General features: G+C 46.4%; 2 protein-coding genes across 3 annotated transcripts; one reads left to right on the top strand and one right to left on the bottom strand.

The window, feature by feature from the left end:
- Window positions 1–784: 784 nt before the first annotated feature.
- LOC139759664 (uncharacterized) lies at window positions 785–7868 on the top strand. The gene is made up of 3 exons (XM_071682069.1): window positions 785–942; window positions 1405–1973; window positions 7804–7868. The coding sequence occupies exons 2-3, from the start codon at window positions 1463–1465 to the stop codon at window positions 7866–7868; spliced, it is 576 nt and encodes a 191-aa protein (XP_071538170.1). The 5' UTR covers window positions 785–942; window positions 1405–1462.
- A 195-nt stretch (window positions 7869–8063) lies between these two features.
- On the bottom strand, window positions 8064–14503 carry LOC139759486 (uncharacterized). Of its 2 annotated transcripts, none has more exons than XM_071681663.1 (2): window positions 14480–14503; window positions 8064–8950 (listed from the first exon to the last, which is right to left on the bottom strand). In XM_071681663.1, the coding sequence occupies exon 2, from the start codon at window positions 8948–8950 to the stop codon at window positions 8183–8185; it is 768 nt and encodes a 255-aa protein (XP_071537764.1). In that variant the 5' UTR covers window positions 14480–14503; the 3' UTR covers window positions 8064–8182. The 2 variants fall into 2 exon arrangements, with proteins under 2 accessions (XP_071537764.1, XP_071537763.1); XM_071681662.1 differs by lacking the exon at window positions 14480–14503 and adding an exon at window positions 9323–9361.
- Window positions 14504–15945: the final 1442 nt, after the last annotated feature.

Below are 15945 nucleotides of genomic sequence, written 5' to 3' on the forward strand. Positions count from 1 at the left end.
GTCCATGTGTGTCTGCCCGGCGTGGGGTGGCTTGGCGTGGGCTTCTCGTGATGCGCGCGTTATCATCTTCGTCGACCATATTCGTTGTTTCCGTCACGGGAGCGCGTGATTTTGCATCTCTGTACGCTTAGATTTTACTCGGGGATTCGGGTTTGTTTCGTCGCCGCGCCAAAGACCCTAAAGTTGTTGTAGAAGGTTGTGAGCGAGGGTGCAGAGTGGCAGACAGAGAGGGGGGGAAAAGAGTGGTAGATGAGTAGATCATGAGATCCGTGATGAGCCACAAGACGTGTGAGGTAACGTGTGAGGTAGAGGGAGACTCCTATTCAAGTTCATGAGACTTGGTGTATATACGTGTGAGGAAGGAAGCAGATGGCTGGAGGTCTAGTTTACTTTTAGTGGACTCTAAAGCCTAAAGAATATGTCAGGGTTACTTATCTCTGGTTATCATGACTTCGTATTACTGCCAGTCATACATACTCACTTACTCCTTGTATTGTACCTTGAATCTTTGCCACCCCCAGTTAATAGCAGTTCAAGGTGGAAGTTAAAGGCGTTCAAGGTGGAAGTCAAAGGCGTACTTCACTTCCAGTGAGTCATTCTCATGTTCCAGGATGGTGGTAAGGAAACATTTCCTGGAAGCTAGACACCGCTGACGGGGTCCAGGTTCTGGGAAAAACCTTACTCCTACACCTTGAAGATCCCCTCCGGCTGCCAACCTAAATGAGACCTGCGTTTTATTTGTGTGGCGCCCGAGACACATAAGCAGCAGCCCACGGCGCCATACCACCAGCGTCGGACACAAGGTGGGCCGGAACTGATGACTGGCTTGGTTATGCCTCCCACCATCCTGGACGAGGTCAAAGCTGCGCGCTCCACTACAAAAGGGTCGACCAAGAGCCACTCGGCTGGTGAGAACTCAGTTTCACTTCAGGCTTGACAGAGGTGAGTGCTCCCACTCAGTGCTTCCCAGGCAGTTAGTTATGCAAGGGTTAAGATCGCCGGATAGCCTTCATTGCTCTACCTCAGATCAGTTTGTATTGAGACTCCGTCTTCACAGGACGCGAGTACTCATAATTAATTCATGTCGCGTCAGTGGAGTTTATTCTGAACCAGCTGTTGAATATGCTTCCGTTCTTAACTTGCGCTCTGACGACACTACGTCAGTTAGCATATGCCACCACGAACAACACAGTGAAAGTTAGGTACACCAGGAAATTAGCTTCAGTGTGTTGTTTTGCAATTTGCTGGTTATTTGTAGTTCTCAGGTTCATATGAAAATAGATTTACTGATTGATCTATTTTGGTTCATATGAAAATAGATCTATTTTAGGTTCTGTCGATGTGGATATCATCATGACTTATCTCCATAAGGATGTGTTAATTCTCTTCAATGTGACGTTGCAGATGAGGCTCGTGTGGTTGCTACTGATGGTGGTGTTGGCCACCTTTGTGGCGGCTGACGATGCCAAGGACGCCGACAGCAATACCAAAGATAAGAAGGCCGACGACACAGGCGGCGCTGCCCAAGGTCGCACCCGCGACACTGGGAGCAAGACAGGTGAAAGTGGTAACCCTGGTCAGACGAGATTCCTGGGACCTCTCATTCAAGCTGGACAAACCATTTTGGGAGGACTTCTTAGTGGTGGACAACCTGGCCTCAGCGGTGGGCGCCCTGGCTTCAGCGGTGGGCGCCCTGGCTTCAGCGGTGGGCGTCCTGGCTTCAACGGTGGGCGCCCCGGCTTCAACGGTGGGCGTCCCCGGCTTCAACGGTGGGCGTCCCGGCTTCAACGGTGGGCATCCTGGCTTCGGTGGGCACCCTGGCTTCGGTGGGCACCCTGGCTTCAACGGTGGAAACCCTGGCTTCAACGGTGGAAACCATGGCTTCAACGGTGGAAACCATGGCTTCAACGGTGGAAACCATGGCTTCAACGGTGGAAACCATGGCTTCAACGGTGGAAACCATGGCTTCAACGGTGGAAACCATGGCTTCAACGGTGGAAACCATGGCTTCAACGGTGGAAACCATGGCTTCAACGGTGGAAACCATGGCTTCAACGGTGGAAACCATGGCTTCAACGGTGGAAACCATGGCTTCAACGGTGGAAACCATGGCTTCAACGGTGGAAACCATGGCTTCAACGGTGGAAACCATGGCTTCAACGGTGGAAACCATGGCTTCAACGGTGGAAACCATGGCTTCAACGGTGGAAACCATGGCTTCAACGGTGGAAACCATGGCTTCAACGGTGGAAACCATGGCTTCAACGGTGGAAACCATGGCTTCAACGGTGGAAACCATGGCTTCAACGGTGGAAACCATGGCTTCAACGGTGGAAACCATGGCTTCAACGGTGGAAACCATGGCTTCAACGGTGGAAACCATGGCTTCAACGGTGGAAACCATGGCTTCAACGGTGGAAACCATGGCTTCAACGGTGGAAACCATGGCTTCAACGGTGGAAACCATGGCTTCAACGGTGGAAACCATGGCTTCAACGGTGGAAACCATGGCTTCAACGGTGGAAACCATGGCTTCAACGGTGGAAACCATGGCTTCAACGGTGGAAACCATGGCTTCAACGGTGGAAACCATGGCTTCAACGGTGGAAACCATGGCTTCAACGGTGGAAACCATGGCTTCAACGGTGGAAACCATGGCTTCAACGGTGGAAACCATGGCTTCAACGGTGGAAACCATGGCTTCAACGGTGGAAACCATGGCTTCAACGGTGGAAACCATGGCTTCAACGGTGGAAACCATGGCTTCAACGGTGGAAACCATGGCTTCAACGGTGGAAACCATGGCTTCAACGGTGGAAACCATGGCTTCAACGGTGGAAACCATGGCTTCAACGGTGGAAACCATGGCTTCAACGGTGGAAACCATGGCTTCAACGGTGGAAACCATGGCTTCAACGGTGGAAACCATGGCTTCAACGGTGGAAACCATGGCTTCAACGGTGGAAACCATGGCTTCAACGGTGGAAACCATGGCTTCAACGGTGGAAACCATGGCTTCAACGGTGGAAACCATGGCTTCAACGGTGGAAACCATGGCTTCAACGGTGGAAACCATGGCTTCAACGGTGGAAACCATGGCTTCAACGGTGGAAACCATGGCTTCAACGGTGGAAACCATGGCTTCAACGGTGGAAACCATGGCTTCAACGGTGGAAACCATGGCTTCAACGGTGGAAACCATGGCTTCAACGGTGGAAACCATGGCTTCAACGGTGGAAACCATGGCTTCAACGGTGGAAACCATGGCTTCAACGGTGGAAACCATGGCTTCAACGGTGGAAACCATGGCTTCAACGGTGGAAACCATGGCTTCAACGGTGGAAACCATGGCTTCAACGGTGGAAACCATGGCTTCAACGGTGGAAACCATGGCTTCAACGGTGGAAACCATGGCTTCAACGGTGGAAACCATGGCTTCAACGGTGGAAACCATGGCTTCAACGGTGGAAACCATGGCTTCAACGGTGGAAACCATGGCTTCAACGGTGGAAACCATGGCTTCAACGGTGGAAACCATGGCTTCAACGGTGGAAACCATGGCTTCAACGGTGGAAACCATGGCTTCAACGGTGGAAACCATGGCTTCAACGGTGGAAACCATGGCTTCAACGGTGGAAACCATGGCTTCAACGGTGGAAACCATGGCTTCAACGGTGGAAACCATGGCTTCAACGGTGGAAACCATGGCTTCAACGGTGGAAACCATGGCTTCAACGGTGGAAACCATGGCTTCAACGGTGGAAACCATGGCTTCAACGGTGGAAACCATGGCTTCAACGGTGGAAACCATGGCTTCAACGGTGGAAACCATGGCTTCAACGGTGGAAACCATGGCTTCAACGGTGGAAACCATGGCTTCAACGGTGGAAACCATGGCTTCAACGGTGGAAACCATGGCTTCAACGGTGGAAACCATGGCTTCAACGGTGGAAACCATGGCTTCAACGGTGGAAACCATGGCTTCAACGGTGGAAACCATGGCTTCAACGGTGGAAACCATGGCTTCAACGGTGGAAACCATGGCTTCAACGGTGGAAACCATGGCTTCAACGGTGGAAACCATGGCTTCAACGGTGGAAACCATGGCTTCAACGGTGGAAACCATGGCTTCAACGGTGGAAACCATGGCTTCAACGGTGGAAACCATGGCTTCAACGGTGGAAACCATGGCTTCAACGGTGGAAACCATGGCTTCAACGGTGGAAACCATGGCTTCAACGGTGGAAACCATGGCTTCAACGGTGGAAACCATGGCTTCAACGGTGGAAACCATGGCTTCAACGGTGGAAACCATGGCTTCAACGGTGGAAACCATGGCTTCAACGGTGGAAACCATGGCTTCAACGGTGGAAACCATGGCTTCAACGGTGGAAACCATGGCTTCAACGGTGGAAACCATGGCTTCAACGGTGGAAACCATGGCTTCAACGGTGGAAACCATGGCTTCAACGGTGGAAACCATGGCTTCAACGGTGGAAACCATGGCTTCAACGGTGGAAACCATGGCTTCAACGGTGGAAACCATGGCTTCAACGGTGGAAACCATGGCTTCAACGGTGGAAACCATGGCTTCAACGGTGGAAACCATGGCTTCAACGGTGGAAACCATGGCTTCAACGGTGGAAACCATGGCTTCAACGGTGGAAACCATGGCTTCAACGGTGGAAACCATGGCTTCAACGGTGGAAACCATGGCTTCAACGGTGGAAACCATGGCTTCAACGGTGGAAACCATGGCTTCAACGGTGGAAACCATGGCTTCAACGGTGGAAACCATGGCTTCAACGGTGGAAACCATGGCTTCAACGGTGGAAACCATGGCTTCAACGGTGGAAACCATGGCTTCAACGGTGGAAACCATGGCTTCAACGGTGGAAACCATGGCTTCAACGGTGGAAACCATGGCTTCAACGGTGGAAACCATGGCTTCAACGGTGGAAACCATGGCTTCAACGGTGGAAACCATGGCTTCAACGGTGGAAACCATGGCTTCAACGGTGGAAACCATGGCTTCAACGGTGGAAACCATGGCTTCAACGGTGGAAACCATGGCTTCAACGGTGGAAACCATGGCTTCAACGGTGGAAACCATGGCTTCAACGGTGGAAACCATGGCTTCAACGGTGGAAACCATGGCTTCAACGGTGGAAACCATGGCTTCAACGGTGGAAACCATGGCTTCAACGGTGGAAACCATGGCTTCAACGGTGGAAACCATGGCTTCAACGGTGGAAACCATGGCTTCAACGGTGGAAACCATGGCTTCAACGGTGGAAACCATGGCTTCAACGGTGGAAACCATGGCTTCAACGGTGGAAACCATGGCTTCAACGGTGGAAACCATGGCTTCAACGGTGGAAACCATGGCTTCAACGGTGGAAACCATGGCTTCAACGGTGGAAACCATGGCTTCAACGGTGGAAACCATGGCTTCAACGGTGGAAACCATGGCTTCAACGGTGGAAACCATGGCTTCAACGGTGGAAACCATGGCTTCAACGGTGGAAACCATGGCTTCAACGGTGGAAACCATGGCTTCAACGGTGGAAACCATGGCTTCAACGGTGGAAACCATGGCTTCAACGGTGGAAACCATGGCTTCAACGGTGGAAACCATGGCTTCAACGGTGGAAACCATGGCTTCAACGGTGGAAACCATGGCTTCAACGGTGGAAACCATGGCTTCAACGGTGGAAACCATGGCTTCAACGGTGGAAACCATGGCTTCAACGGTGGAAACCATGGCTTCAACGGTGGAAACCATGGCTTCAACGGTGGAAACCATGGCTTCAACGGTGGAAACCATGGCTTCAACGGTGGAAACCATGGCTTCAACGGTGGAAACCATGGCTTCAACGGTGGAAACCATGGCTTCAACGGTGGAAACCATGGCTTCAACGGTGGAAACCATGGCTTCAACGGTGGAAACCATGGCTTCAACGGTGGAAACCATGGCTTCAACGGTGGAAACCATGGCTTCAACGGTGGAAACCATGGCTTCAACGGTGGAAACCATGGCTTCAACGGTGGAAACCATGGCTTCAACGGTGGAAACCATGGCTTCAACGGTGGAAACCATGGCTTCAACGGTGGAAACCATGGCTTCAACGGTGGAAACCATGGCTTCAACGGTGGAAACCATGGCTTCAACGGTGGAAACCATGGCTTCAACGGTGGAAACCATGGCTTCAACGGTGGAAACCATGGCTTCAACGGTGGAAACCATGGCTTCAACGGTGGAAACCATGGCTTCAACGGTGGAAACCATGGCTTCAACGGTGGAAACCATGGCTTCAACGGTGGAAACCATGGCTTCAACGGTGGAAACCATGGCTTCAACGGTGGAAACCATGGCTTCAACGGTGGAAACCATGGCTTCAACGGTGGAAACCATGGCTTCAACGGTGGAAACCATGGCTTCAACGGTGGAAACCATGGCTTCAACGGTGGAAACCATGGCTTCAACGGTGGAAACCATGGCTTCAACGGTGGAAACCATGGCTTCAACGGTGGAAACCATGGCTTCAACGGTGGAAACCATGGCTTCAACGGTGGAAACCATGGCTTCAACGGTGGAAACCATGGCTTCAACGGTGGAAACCATGGCTTCAACGGTGGAAACCATGGCTTCAACGGTGGAAACCATGGCTTCAACGGTGGAAACCATGGCTTCAACGGTGGAAACCATGGCTTCAACGGTGGAAACCATGGCTTCAACGGTGGAAACCATGGCTTCAACGGTGGAAACCATGGCTTCAACGGTGGAAACCATGGCTTCAACGGTGGAAACCATGGCTTCAACGGTGGAAACCATGGCTTCAACGGTGGAAACCATGGCTTCAACGGTGGAAACCATGGCTTCAACGGTGGAAACCATGGCTTCAACGGTGGAAACCATGGCTTCAACGGTGGAAACCATGGCTTCAACGGTGGAAACCATGGCTTCAACGGTGGAAACCATGGCTTCAACGGTGGAAACCATGGCTTCAACGGTGGAAACCATGGCTTCAACGGTGGAAACCATGGCTTCAACGGTGGAAACCATGGCTTCAACGGTGGAAACCATGGCTTCAACGGTGGAAACCATGGCTTCAACGGTGGAAACCATGGCTTCAACGGTGGAAACCATGGCTTCAACGGTGGAAACCATGGCTTCAACGGTGGAAACCATGGCTTCAACGGTGGAAACCATGGCTTCAACGGTGGAAACCATGGCTTCAACGGTGGAAACCATGGCTTCAACGGTGGAAACCATGGCTTCAACGGTGGAAACCATGGCTTCAACGGTGGAAACCATGGCTTCAACGGTGGAAACCATGGCTTCAACGGTGGAAACCATGGCTTCTACAATATCTCACTCGAATCTGCCACCACTTTCCAAGCCCTCTCTCCAAGACTCGTGCATTTACCTCTCTCACCTCTTACGTGTGTGTCATAATATGTACCTGATAAATCCTTCCCCACAGAAGGGGTGATCGGTTGTTCCTTCATATATATATAAAATTTGACTTCCTAAAAATATTACCTTGGTTTCCATTCCGGTGCCTAACTATCATCACTTAGTAAGACTATTTCCTGGTGGTTATTACATGCATTCTTAACACCTTTGTAGGGTTAGAACGGCTAATCCATCTATTCAGTGACCCTTTACTCCCTCTCTAAAATCAAAGCCATCCAACCCCACCTTATGGTTGCACATTTCCTCCATTCATTAAGACTACTCCATAAACTTGACTAAAATTTACCTTTGTTTTCTAATCGTATTTGACTTGACTTTTCTAGAGCCTGCCTCTAGATTCTTCAAAAAAAAGAAAGTGATTCGATATATGAAGAGTATTCAGGAGTAGGGATGATTATAGTCAGCCATATACAGTATGGATAGAACTTGGCAAATCATGAGCAACTCAAAGTTGTAGAAATAATGACAACTCTGAGAGAGACTTTACAATGACTGTCACGAGACAGTTTTAAGCACTGGACGAACAGGATACAATTCCTTTATATTGTCTTGAAACGGTGGACGTTGTGACAGAGATACGAAACTTATTCATTCATTTATTCATACATGTTACATAAATACATAAATGAGGAGATGTGAGAAATATACCTAACATGAGTCTATGAAATCATGAATTCAGATCATGACCCTCGGAAACACGCATTAGCGACCGAGGCCCAGCGGTGCCTTGCATGTGTGATGACCGAGACATGTGTCGAAGCAGCACTTGTCGAAGCCGCTGCAGGCACCGTCGTTGGAGCAGGACGTCGGTGCGAAGAAACTCCTTGTGGGAGGACACTGTGGCCGGACAGGTGGACAGCGGCCTGGCTTGACAACACCAGCGTGGCTCTGGGGTTCGTGGGCGTCCTCACAGCAGTAGGCCTGGCCCTTGGGCGTCCTGCACCAGTAGCGGCAGTCGCTGGGAGGAGCCACGGGTGATGGGAAGTAACCACCACCCAACCCGCTGTGAATTCCACCGATTCCTCCACCCACTCCGAGTCCGCTGTGATGACCGAGTCCTCCACCCACTCCGAGTCCGCTGTGATGACCGAGTCCTCCACCCACTCCGAGTCCGCTGTGATGACCGAGTCCTCCACCCACTCCGAGTCCGCTGTGATGACCGAGTCCTCCACCCACTCCGAGTCCGGCGTGATGACTGATCCCCCCACTCACTCCGAATCCACTATGGTGACCACCGCCGATTCCTCCGCTCACTCCAAATCCACTGTGGTGGCCACCGCCGATCCCTCCACTCACTTGGAATCCATGTTCTACCCCGCCGAATCCACCGATGGAGCCTCCGAGTAATCCTCCCCCGAGTAATCTCGCCGACTTCTTGTCGCTGGCAGCGAGACCCTTTGACTTCTCTGCTTTCTTGTCTTCAGCTGCCGCAAGAGCAGCCACCATCACTAACACGCCTATAAACTTCATCTGCAACAAACGTTAATGTCGAATAAACATCGGCAAATGGACTGATCTCTTCAGCAAGACCTTACGACCCTTAAGCACGACGGGATGACATCGGAGGACCAAGGTATGACCCTTCGGTATGACGGCGCGATGTTTGACCTATCCCTTAAGGGCCAAGCCATCATAACGAGGGATTACATCTCCGTGACCAAACGTCGTGCTCAAGGTGTCGCTCTGTTGTGCACAGAGAATCTACTATGTTCCTCTAACATATACCAGAACCCTAGTTTCTATTTCATGAGAAAAGGATTACTGTTCTGACGCATTCAGTACAGATAATACTAGAAAATATATGCATGAACACTGTGGTTCACAATGGTGCGACCACCTCACCTTAACAGCAATGGAGATGGACTGGGATGGTTGTGCCGGTGGGAAGGGAGCACCACCTTTATATACCAATGACCAACTGGTGACCTTCGCTTCATCAGTGACAGCTCGCCTCACCCTCCCTACCCTACCTCTCTCTCTCTCTCCCTCTCCTTTCACACACACTCTCTCTCTCTTCCCCTCCCCACCTCACTCTCTCCCTCTCTCTCATCCACAGACATACCTAATTCTGTTTTCTCATGTTCTGCACTAAGTTTTGAGGGTAAAACCTCTCTCTCTCTCCCTCTCCTTTCACACTCTCTCTCTCTCTTTTCCCCTCCCCACCTCACTCTCTCCCTCTCTCTCTTTCATCCAATGACATACCTAATTCTGTTTTCTCATGTTCTGCACTAAGTTTTGAGGGTAAAACCTCTCTCTCTCTCCCTCTCCTTTCACACTCCGTCTCTTTCCCCTCCCCCACCTCACTCTCTCCCTCTCTCTCTTCATCCAATGACATACCTAATTCTGTTTTCTGATGTTCTGCACTAAGTTTTGAGGCTACAATCTTTACTCATGCGAATGATTATGTGACCTAAAAAGGTAGAGAGGGTAGGGATGAAAGAAGCAAAAGGGAAGTAGGGTGGTAACGGGAAGTGTTCCCCCCCCACTTCCGTGTAAGGGTCTGGGGGTCTGTCGTTTTTATGAATACGGCAGGCAGGTGGGACGCACTGCCCCGCCACGCCACGTAGATCCCCCAAGCCCTCATTGAGAATGGTACCCGGAAACTATCTGGGCTGTGCAATCCTTCATGGTACTTTTTCTCATTACAAGCTCATGGCTTCAAGGTCAAGGCTAACGCAATGGCTGTGGTTCGGCAAAATACTAATAGTTTTAATGGCCGTTTAATGCCTTCGTCCCAACACCAAGCATTGAAAAAATATAATACTCGCTCTTTTCATTTAGCAAACTGCAATGTGGAGCGAGGGTACCTAAGCAAGGGGATCGTCCCATACCCTAGCCAGGAGCAGCTGAGTGGTTCATCTCTCCAACACTTCATCAGAGAGGGTTGAGTGGTGATGAATTCTGCCACAGTTTTACTTATCACAGAAAGTGTTCGGGATGGTATGACACCAGCTCTGTCCAAGAGACAAGTGACAATAAGTCTATAGGCCTGTATGATGACAAGATGGCATACCCAACAACTGACATGACATGACTGATTAAGATGACTGTCATCTCCTCTCACAGGTACACACGGACTCATGTACACTCCTACGTAAATGCAGAGATGTCGACACTCGTTTCGCTTACACAAATGATGCACTTTTAAAAAAATGCATTGATATGACAGTACTGTACTGACAGAACAGTTACATTACACTGGTCATACTCACACTTAGCTTGTATATCATATTGATTATATTCATAATATGCTTATATATGTAATTATATTCTTACTGGCATTATGCATCATATTGATTATATATTCACACTTATACATCATATTGATTATATATTCACATTGTTATACATCATATTGATTATATTTACAGTGAACTTATACATCACACTGATTATATTCACAATGAACTTATACATCAAACTGATTATATTCATACTAAGCTTATAAAACACAGTGATTACATTCATACTAAACTTATACATCACAATGATTACATTCATACATACCTTATAATTCACACTGATTAAATTCTTACTGAAGGACTATGAAATAACATTACAAGGTTTCATCGCATTCATCGTTCTTATTTTCTGTATTATTATTATCGGCTTTCTCTTCCCCTCACCGTCGATGACTACTTATTCTAATATTTCTCGCCAGTCAAACAGTGCACTATGAGGCTTGTGTGATCTCTAACCACAATTGGTGTATTGCAGGTTTATTTTTTTCGTACATGTTTGCAATTTCCCCGTGAGCCAGGTAGCGTCAAGAACAGACGACTGAGCCTAAGAGGGAAATCTCCTCCCTTGGCTTCTTGCTCTGTTCCTTCTCTTGGAGAGCTATACAGGACGAGAGGATTTCCAGCCACCCGCTTCAATTCCTCTTCGTCGCCTTCTACGACACGCAAGGAATACATAGGCAATATTTCTTTTTACCCTATCCCCAGGGATAATATATATATATATATATATATATATATATATATATATATATATATATATATATATATATATATATATATATATTTATATATATATAACTTGTTCTTAATATCTAATAAGGAGGAAATACCAGTAGGGGAAAAAAAAAAGGTCCTCCCTCACCCTTCGTTACCTTGGCCACCGCTTGTACTCTTCCTGGGTCAGAATCACCTCCACAATCGCTTGCTGCTCCCTCACTGAGCGACAGTAGACGATCAATCCATGAAAGCCACGCAGGCAACATCCCTCTGAACACTCACGCACGAAAACACCCCAAGGAAAGAAGGCCAGTAGGATCTATATTCTCCTATATTGCCGGGAAGATATGTATGTCTATGGAGATGGATGCCTTTGGTGAACCAATACAGCTAGGTGATGTCAGTAGCGCGTCCATCCTAGACATGTGACAGTGACAGAGATGATGAGGATGGTTGAATGGGTTGTGGTATGAGCAAATCTAGCGTTGAAAAAAAAAAAAGGTGATGGTTTTGTTGCCCGTCTCAGATGCCTTCTATTAGAACAGGAGCAGACAGTGGGTCAAGCTTAGCATAAAACGCATCAGAGAAACTTGCCGGCGAACTATTCTATTACCAATATCAGGTTTTGCTGGGTTTAGAAATTCACCACGACAAACCTTAAGACTGAACTACCAGGTGGTATGCCCGAAAAGTAGTAATGCAATAAAGTTAACACCAGCATCGTGAAAATAACCTATCTTGAATCAAGTTATTACAAAAGTTATTAAGCTTTCCTATCTTGAATTAAGTTATTACTAAAGTTATTAAGCTTTCCTATCTTGAATTAAGTTATTACTAAAGTTATTAAGCTTTCCTATCTTGAATTAAGTTATTACAAAAGTTATTAAGCTTTCCTATCTTGAATCAAGTTATTACAAAAGTTATTAAGCTTTCCTATCTTGAATTAAGTTATTACTAAAGTTATTAAGCTTTCCTATCTTGAATTAAGTTATTACTAAAGTTATTAAGCTTTCCTATCTTGAATTAAGTTATTACTAAAGTTATTAAGCTTTCCTATCTTGAATTAAGTTATTACTAAAGTTATTAAGCTTTCCTATCTTGAATTAAGTTATTACAAAAGTTATTAAGCTTTCCTATCTTGAATCAAGTTATTACTAAAGTTATTAAGCTTTCTTAACTGGTTGTTTATTTCATCTCTTCTAGCCTCAAGAATTACGTGATCCAGGTAGACGAGTCGCTTTACATATCTGTGCAGACAGCGGTGAAACTCAGCACATAACACGAGCAGATTATCCTTGGAGAAACTGCCACACACACATTATCCTGTTATGCTTTACTATCATGTGGTCCAAGTTTTCTGTTATATCTAGTACTCAATATAAAGCATTTAACATTCTCCCAATTGAGTAATATTCATATTGTTGGTACTGACATTTTTAAGGAAGGGAGAAACCATCACCCACGTAGGTTTTCTGACGAAGAGCTGATGGGCTTGGCGAAAAATATGACGTGGCCTGATGAAAGGCCAAGGGGCAATGGGATATCTGTTTCGTTGCTACGTTACGGGGTCCGTTCCTGATCCCCTTTCTCTTTATCAGATCCCACCTCATTTTATTCTAAATATGAAGTGAAAACCCCTCGCCTTGGCTTCACCATCGTTACCTATCGTACTGCATACATTTCGCTTCGTTTATGACCTCGTTGTTGTCCTATTTCGGGATCGTTTTGTGTCAAGTTCCTGAGGTACGTTCAGTGAGAGCAAAAGGTCCCTGAAGGACAATGTCCTACAGTGAGGTAGTTTACCCTCAACGTTTACGTAACATCGTTTTACAGCTCCTATTAATTCAGACGATTATAGGATCGAATGCTTTCTTTCCATTTCAGAAACACGTAGATTAAGAGACCTGTTCAACTGCAATCAATAATTTCATTGTCATATCTTAGATTCTGCATCTGAAAGTTGTGACCTTACTGAAACGGCGAACAACGAAACCATCGTAAGCATTAAATTCAATTGGTTCGTTTATATAGGTTAACCTACTGAATTAGGGTAATGGAGGTCATTTGCTAATTTGTGGTTTAACGTCCTGCTGATCCGTGTTTGAGGAACCGAATTTCAACCTATATAGCAAGACAAGGCCCAAAATTTTTCTAGTTAATGGCAATTAGTATGGGTCCTTAGTGTTCTTGATTTGTTCTTCAGCGTAAGGATTATAATCACATTCAATAAGCTTCTGGAAATGAACTGTTTACCAATATGCTTATTCACCCATTCTTATCGGGCGTGGCGACAAATATGACTTGGATTACATGGCTATTGCCTGTATACCGGCCCAATGAAAGGGTAAGGGGCACGTAGATCACGGTTTCGGGATTCGTTATGAGGTCCAGCCCTAGGTTCTTATCTATTTATCAGATTCTACTTAAATGTAAATCTGACCAGGCCATACATGTAAGCTTCTAATGGTTCTCCATCACAATGTAAAGCTTATATATTTTCTATCTTAATTTTTTGTCCAAACAGCCAATTCCCATCTGCAGGTGATACGAGTTACCACTGTCAAATTCCCATCCCTGTAAACTTAACAGAAACTACTACTTTTGAGCATATGCACCACTGAAAGCTGGGTTTAAGGTTGGCCTTTGTTTCATGTTTACCAGCCAGCATCTAATCACTAGGGCTCTATTCAACTGCCTAGTTAGTTTTGGTCAGATGCTGTCATGCGAGATTCAAACTTACTCCAGCCTGGAACATGCTGCCAATTTCTCCTATGCATACAGTGCTTCATATCCAATAACAGTTCTATTAGCAACTCAATATGGTTGCTTGAGAGACTCGTAATGTGATGGGTTCATAGAGATGGGCTTAATTGGAACAGGTAATGGGGAAACATTTCACATAATTCATAAAATGCTTGCAAAATATCCCTTGAATACAACGTAGGTGGAAAAACAGGTATGGTGAGGTTGCGGTCTATCATCCTCCATACTGTCACAGGAAATAAATCTTAAATAAAAAGAAATTCAAGATAACACTTACCTTCAAACGACAATCGCTTGACACTGCCCAACTTCATTATCAGTTGTTGCATAAACAGAGGTGCTGACATTGTAGCTACAGAAACAATTACCTTTCCTAGAGGAAACTTGATGCCTGAAAACACAAAGTGCCACATTGAAATCAGGGCCATACAACCGTGAACGAATTTTTTTTCACATGTATATCATAAAAGACTATATTCCTACCATAGGCTCTTGTCGTGGATGAAAGCTCTTAACTTGACCTGGCACTAAGGGCAAAATAAATGAAAGGATAACCTCACAACTTAGCTTGCTTTAATGATAACAATGATATGTTTACATAATTTCTCTTTTCATACATATTCGCCATTTCCCGCGTTAGCGAGGTAGCGTCAAGAACAGAAGACTGAGCCTTTGAGGAAAATCCTTCTCTTCCATGGTTACATTCACTGCCATGTTCACACAAATGTATCCACAACACTTCAGTTCCTCTAAATTTTCTTCATTCAAACTCACAATCCATCTGACTCATTTTCTGCACTGTTAAACCTAATAACCTTGCTTTTAACCACATTGCCTCTCAACTTTCTCCTTTCAAACGCTCTCACAAACTCAGACATCAACATTTTCAGTTTCTCATTTGAATCTACCACCATTACTGTGTCATCAGCACTTAACAACCGACTCACTTTCCAAGCCCATCTCTACCCCTACAGACTGCATTTCTGACCCTCTCTCCATGACCCCTGCAATCATGTGGAAAATATTTTCCATGAAAGATTATCTTAAAATCTAAAAATATTCTGTGGGGCCTGGATGTGGAAAGAGAGCTGTGGTTTCGGTGCATTATACATGACAGCTAGAGACAGTGTGAACGAATGTGGCCTTTGTTGTCTTTTCCTAGCGCTACCTCGCGCACATATGGGGGGAGGGGGGTTGGTATTTCATGTGTGGCGAGGTGGCGATGGGAATGAATAAAGGCAGACAGTATGAATTATGTACATGTGTATATATGTATGTCTGTGTATATATACGTTGAGATGTATAGGTATGTATATTTGCGTATGTGGACCTGTATGTATATACATGTGTATGTGGGTGGGTTGGGCCATTCTTTCGTCTGTTTCCTTGCGCTACGTCGCTAACGTGGGAGACGGCGACAAAAAAAAAAATATTGAACTTTATTTTGGTACATTCTTTCTGAGAATCCCAATATTCCCAATGCAATCCCATCTCAACAAGCTCAGCACCTAATTCTTTGCAACAGCAAATGATCATTCCTACCCTAAGCACTCAAAAAGTAACAACTCCTGAGCAAAAATAAACTCATCCCCATCTCATCCTTTAGCAACTTGTACTTACTGATCCATTCTCCCATGACAAACACAATATTAGCATTACAATTTTGCATTGCATTAACTCAACAAATACTAATCAATGGTCCCACAGCTGAATTTCAAACTTCAATCTACCAAACAAGGTGGC

The sequence above is a fragment of the Panulirus ornatus genome, chromosome 33 (assembly GCF_036320965.1).
Source record: "Panulirus ornatus isolate Po-2019 chromosome 33, ASM3632096v1, whole genome shotgun sequence".
In the NCBI taxonomy this organism is placed as follows: Eukaryota; Metazoa; Arthropoda; class Malacostraca; order Decapoda; family Palinuridae; genus Panulirus; species Panulirus ornatus.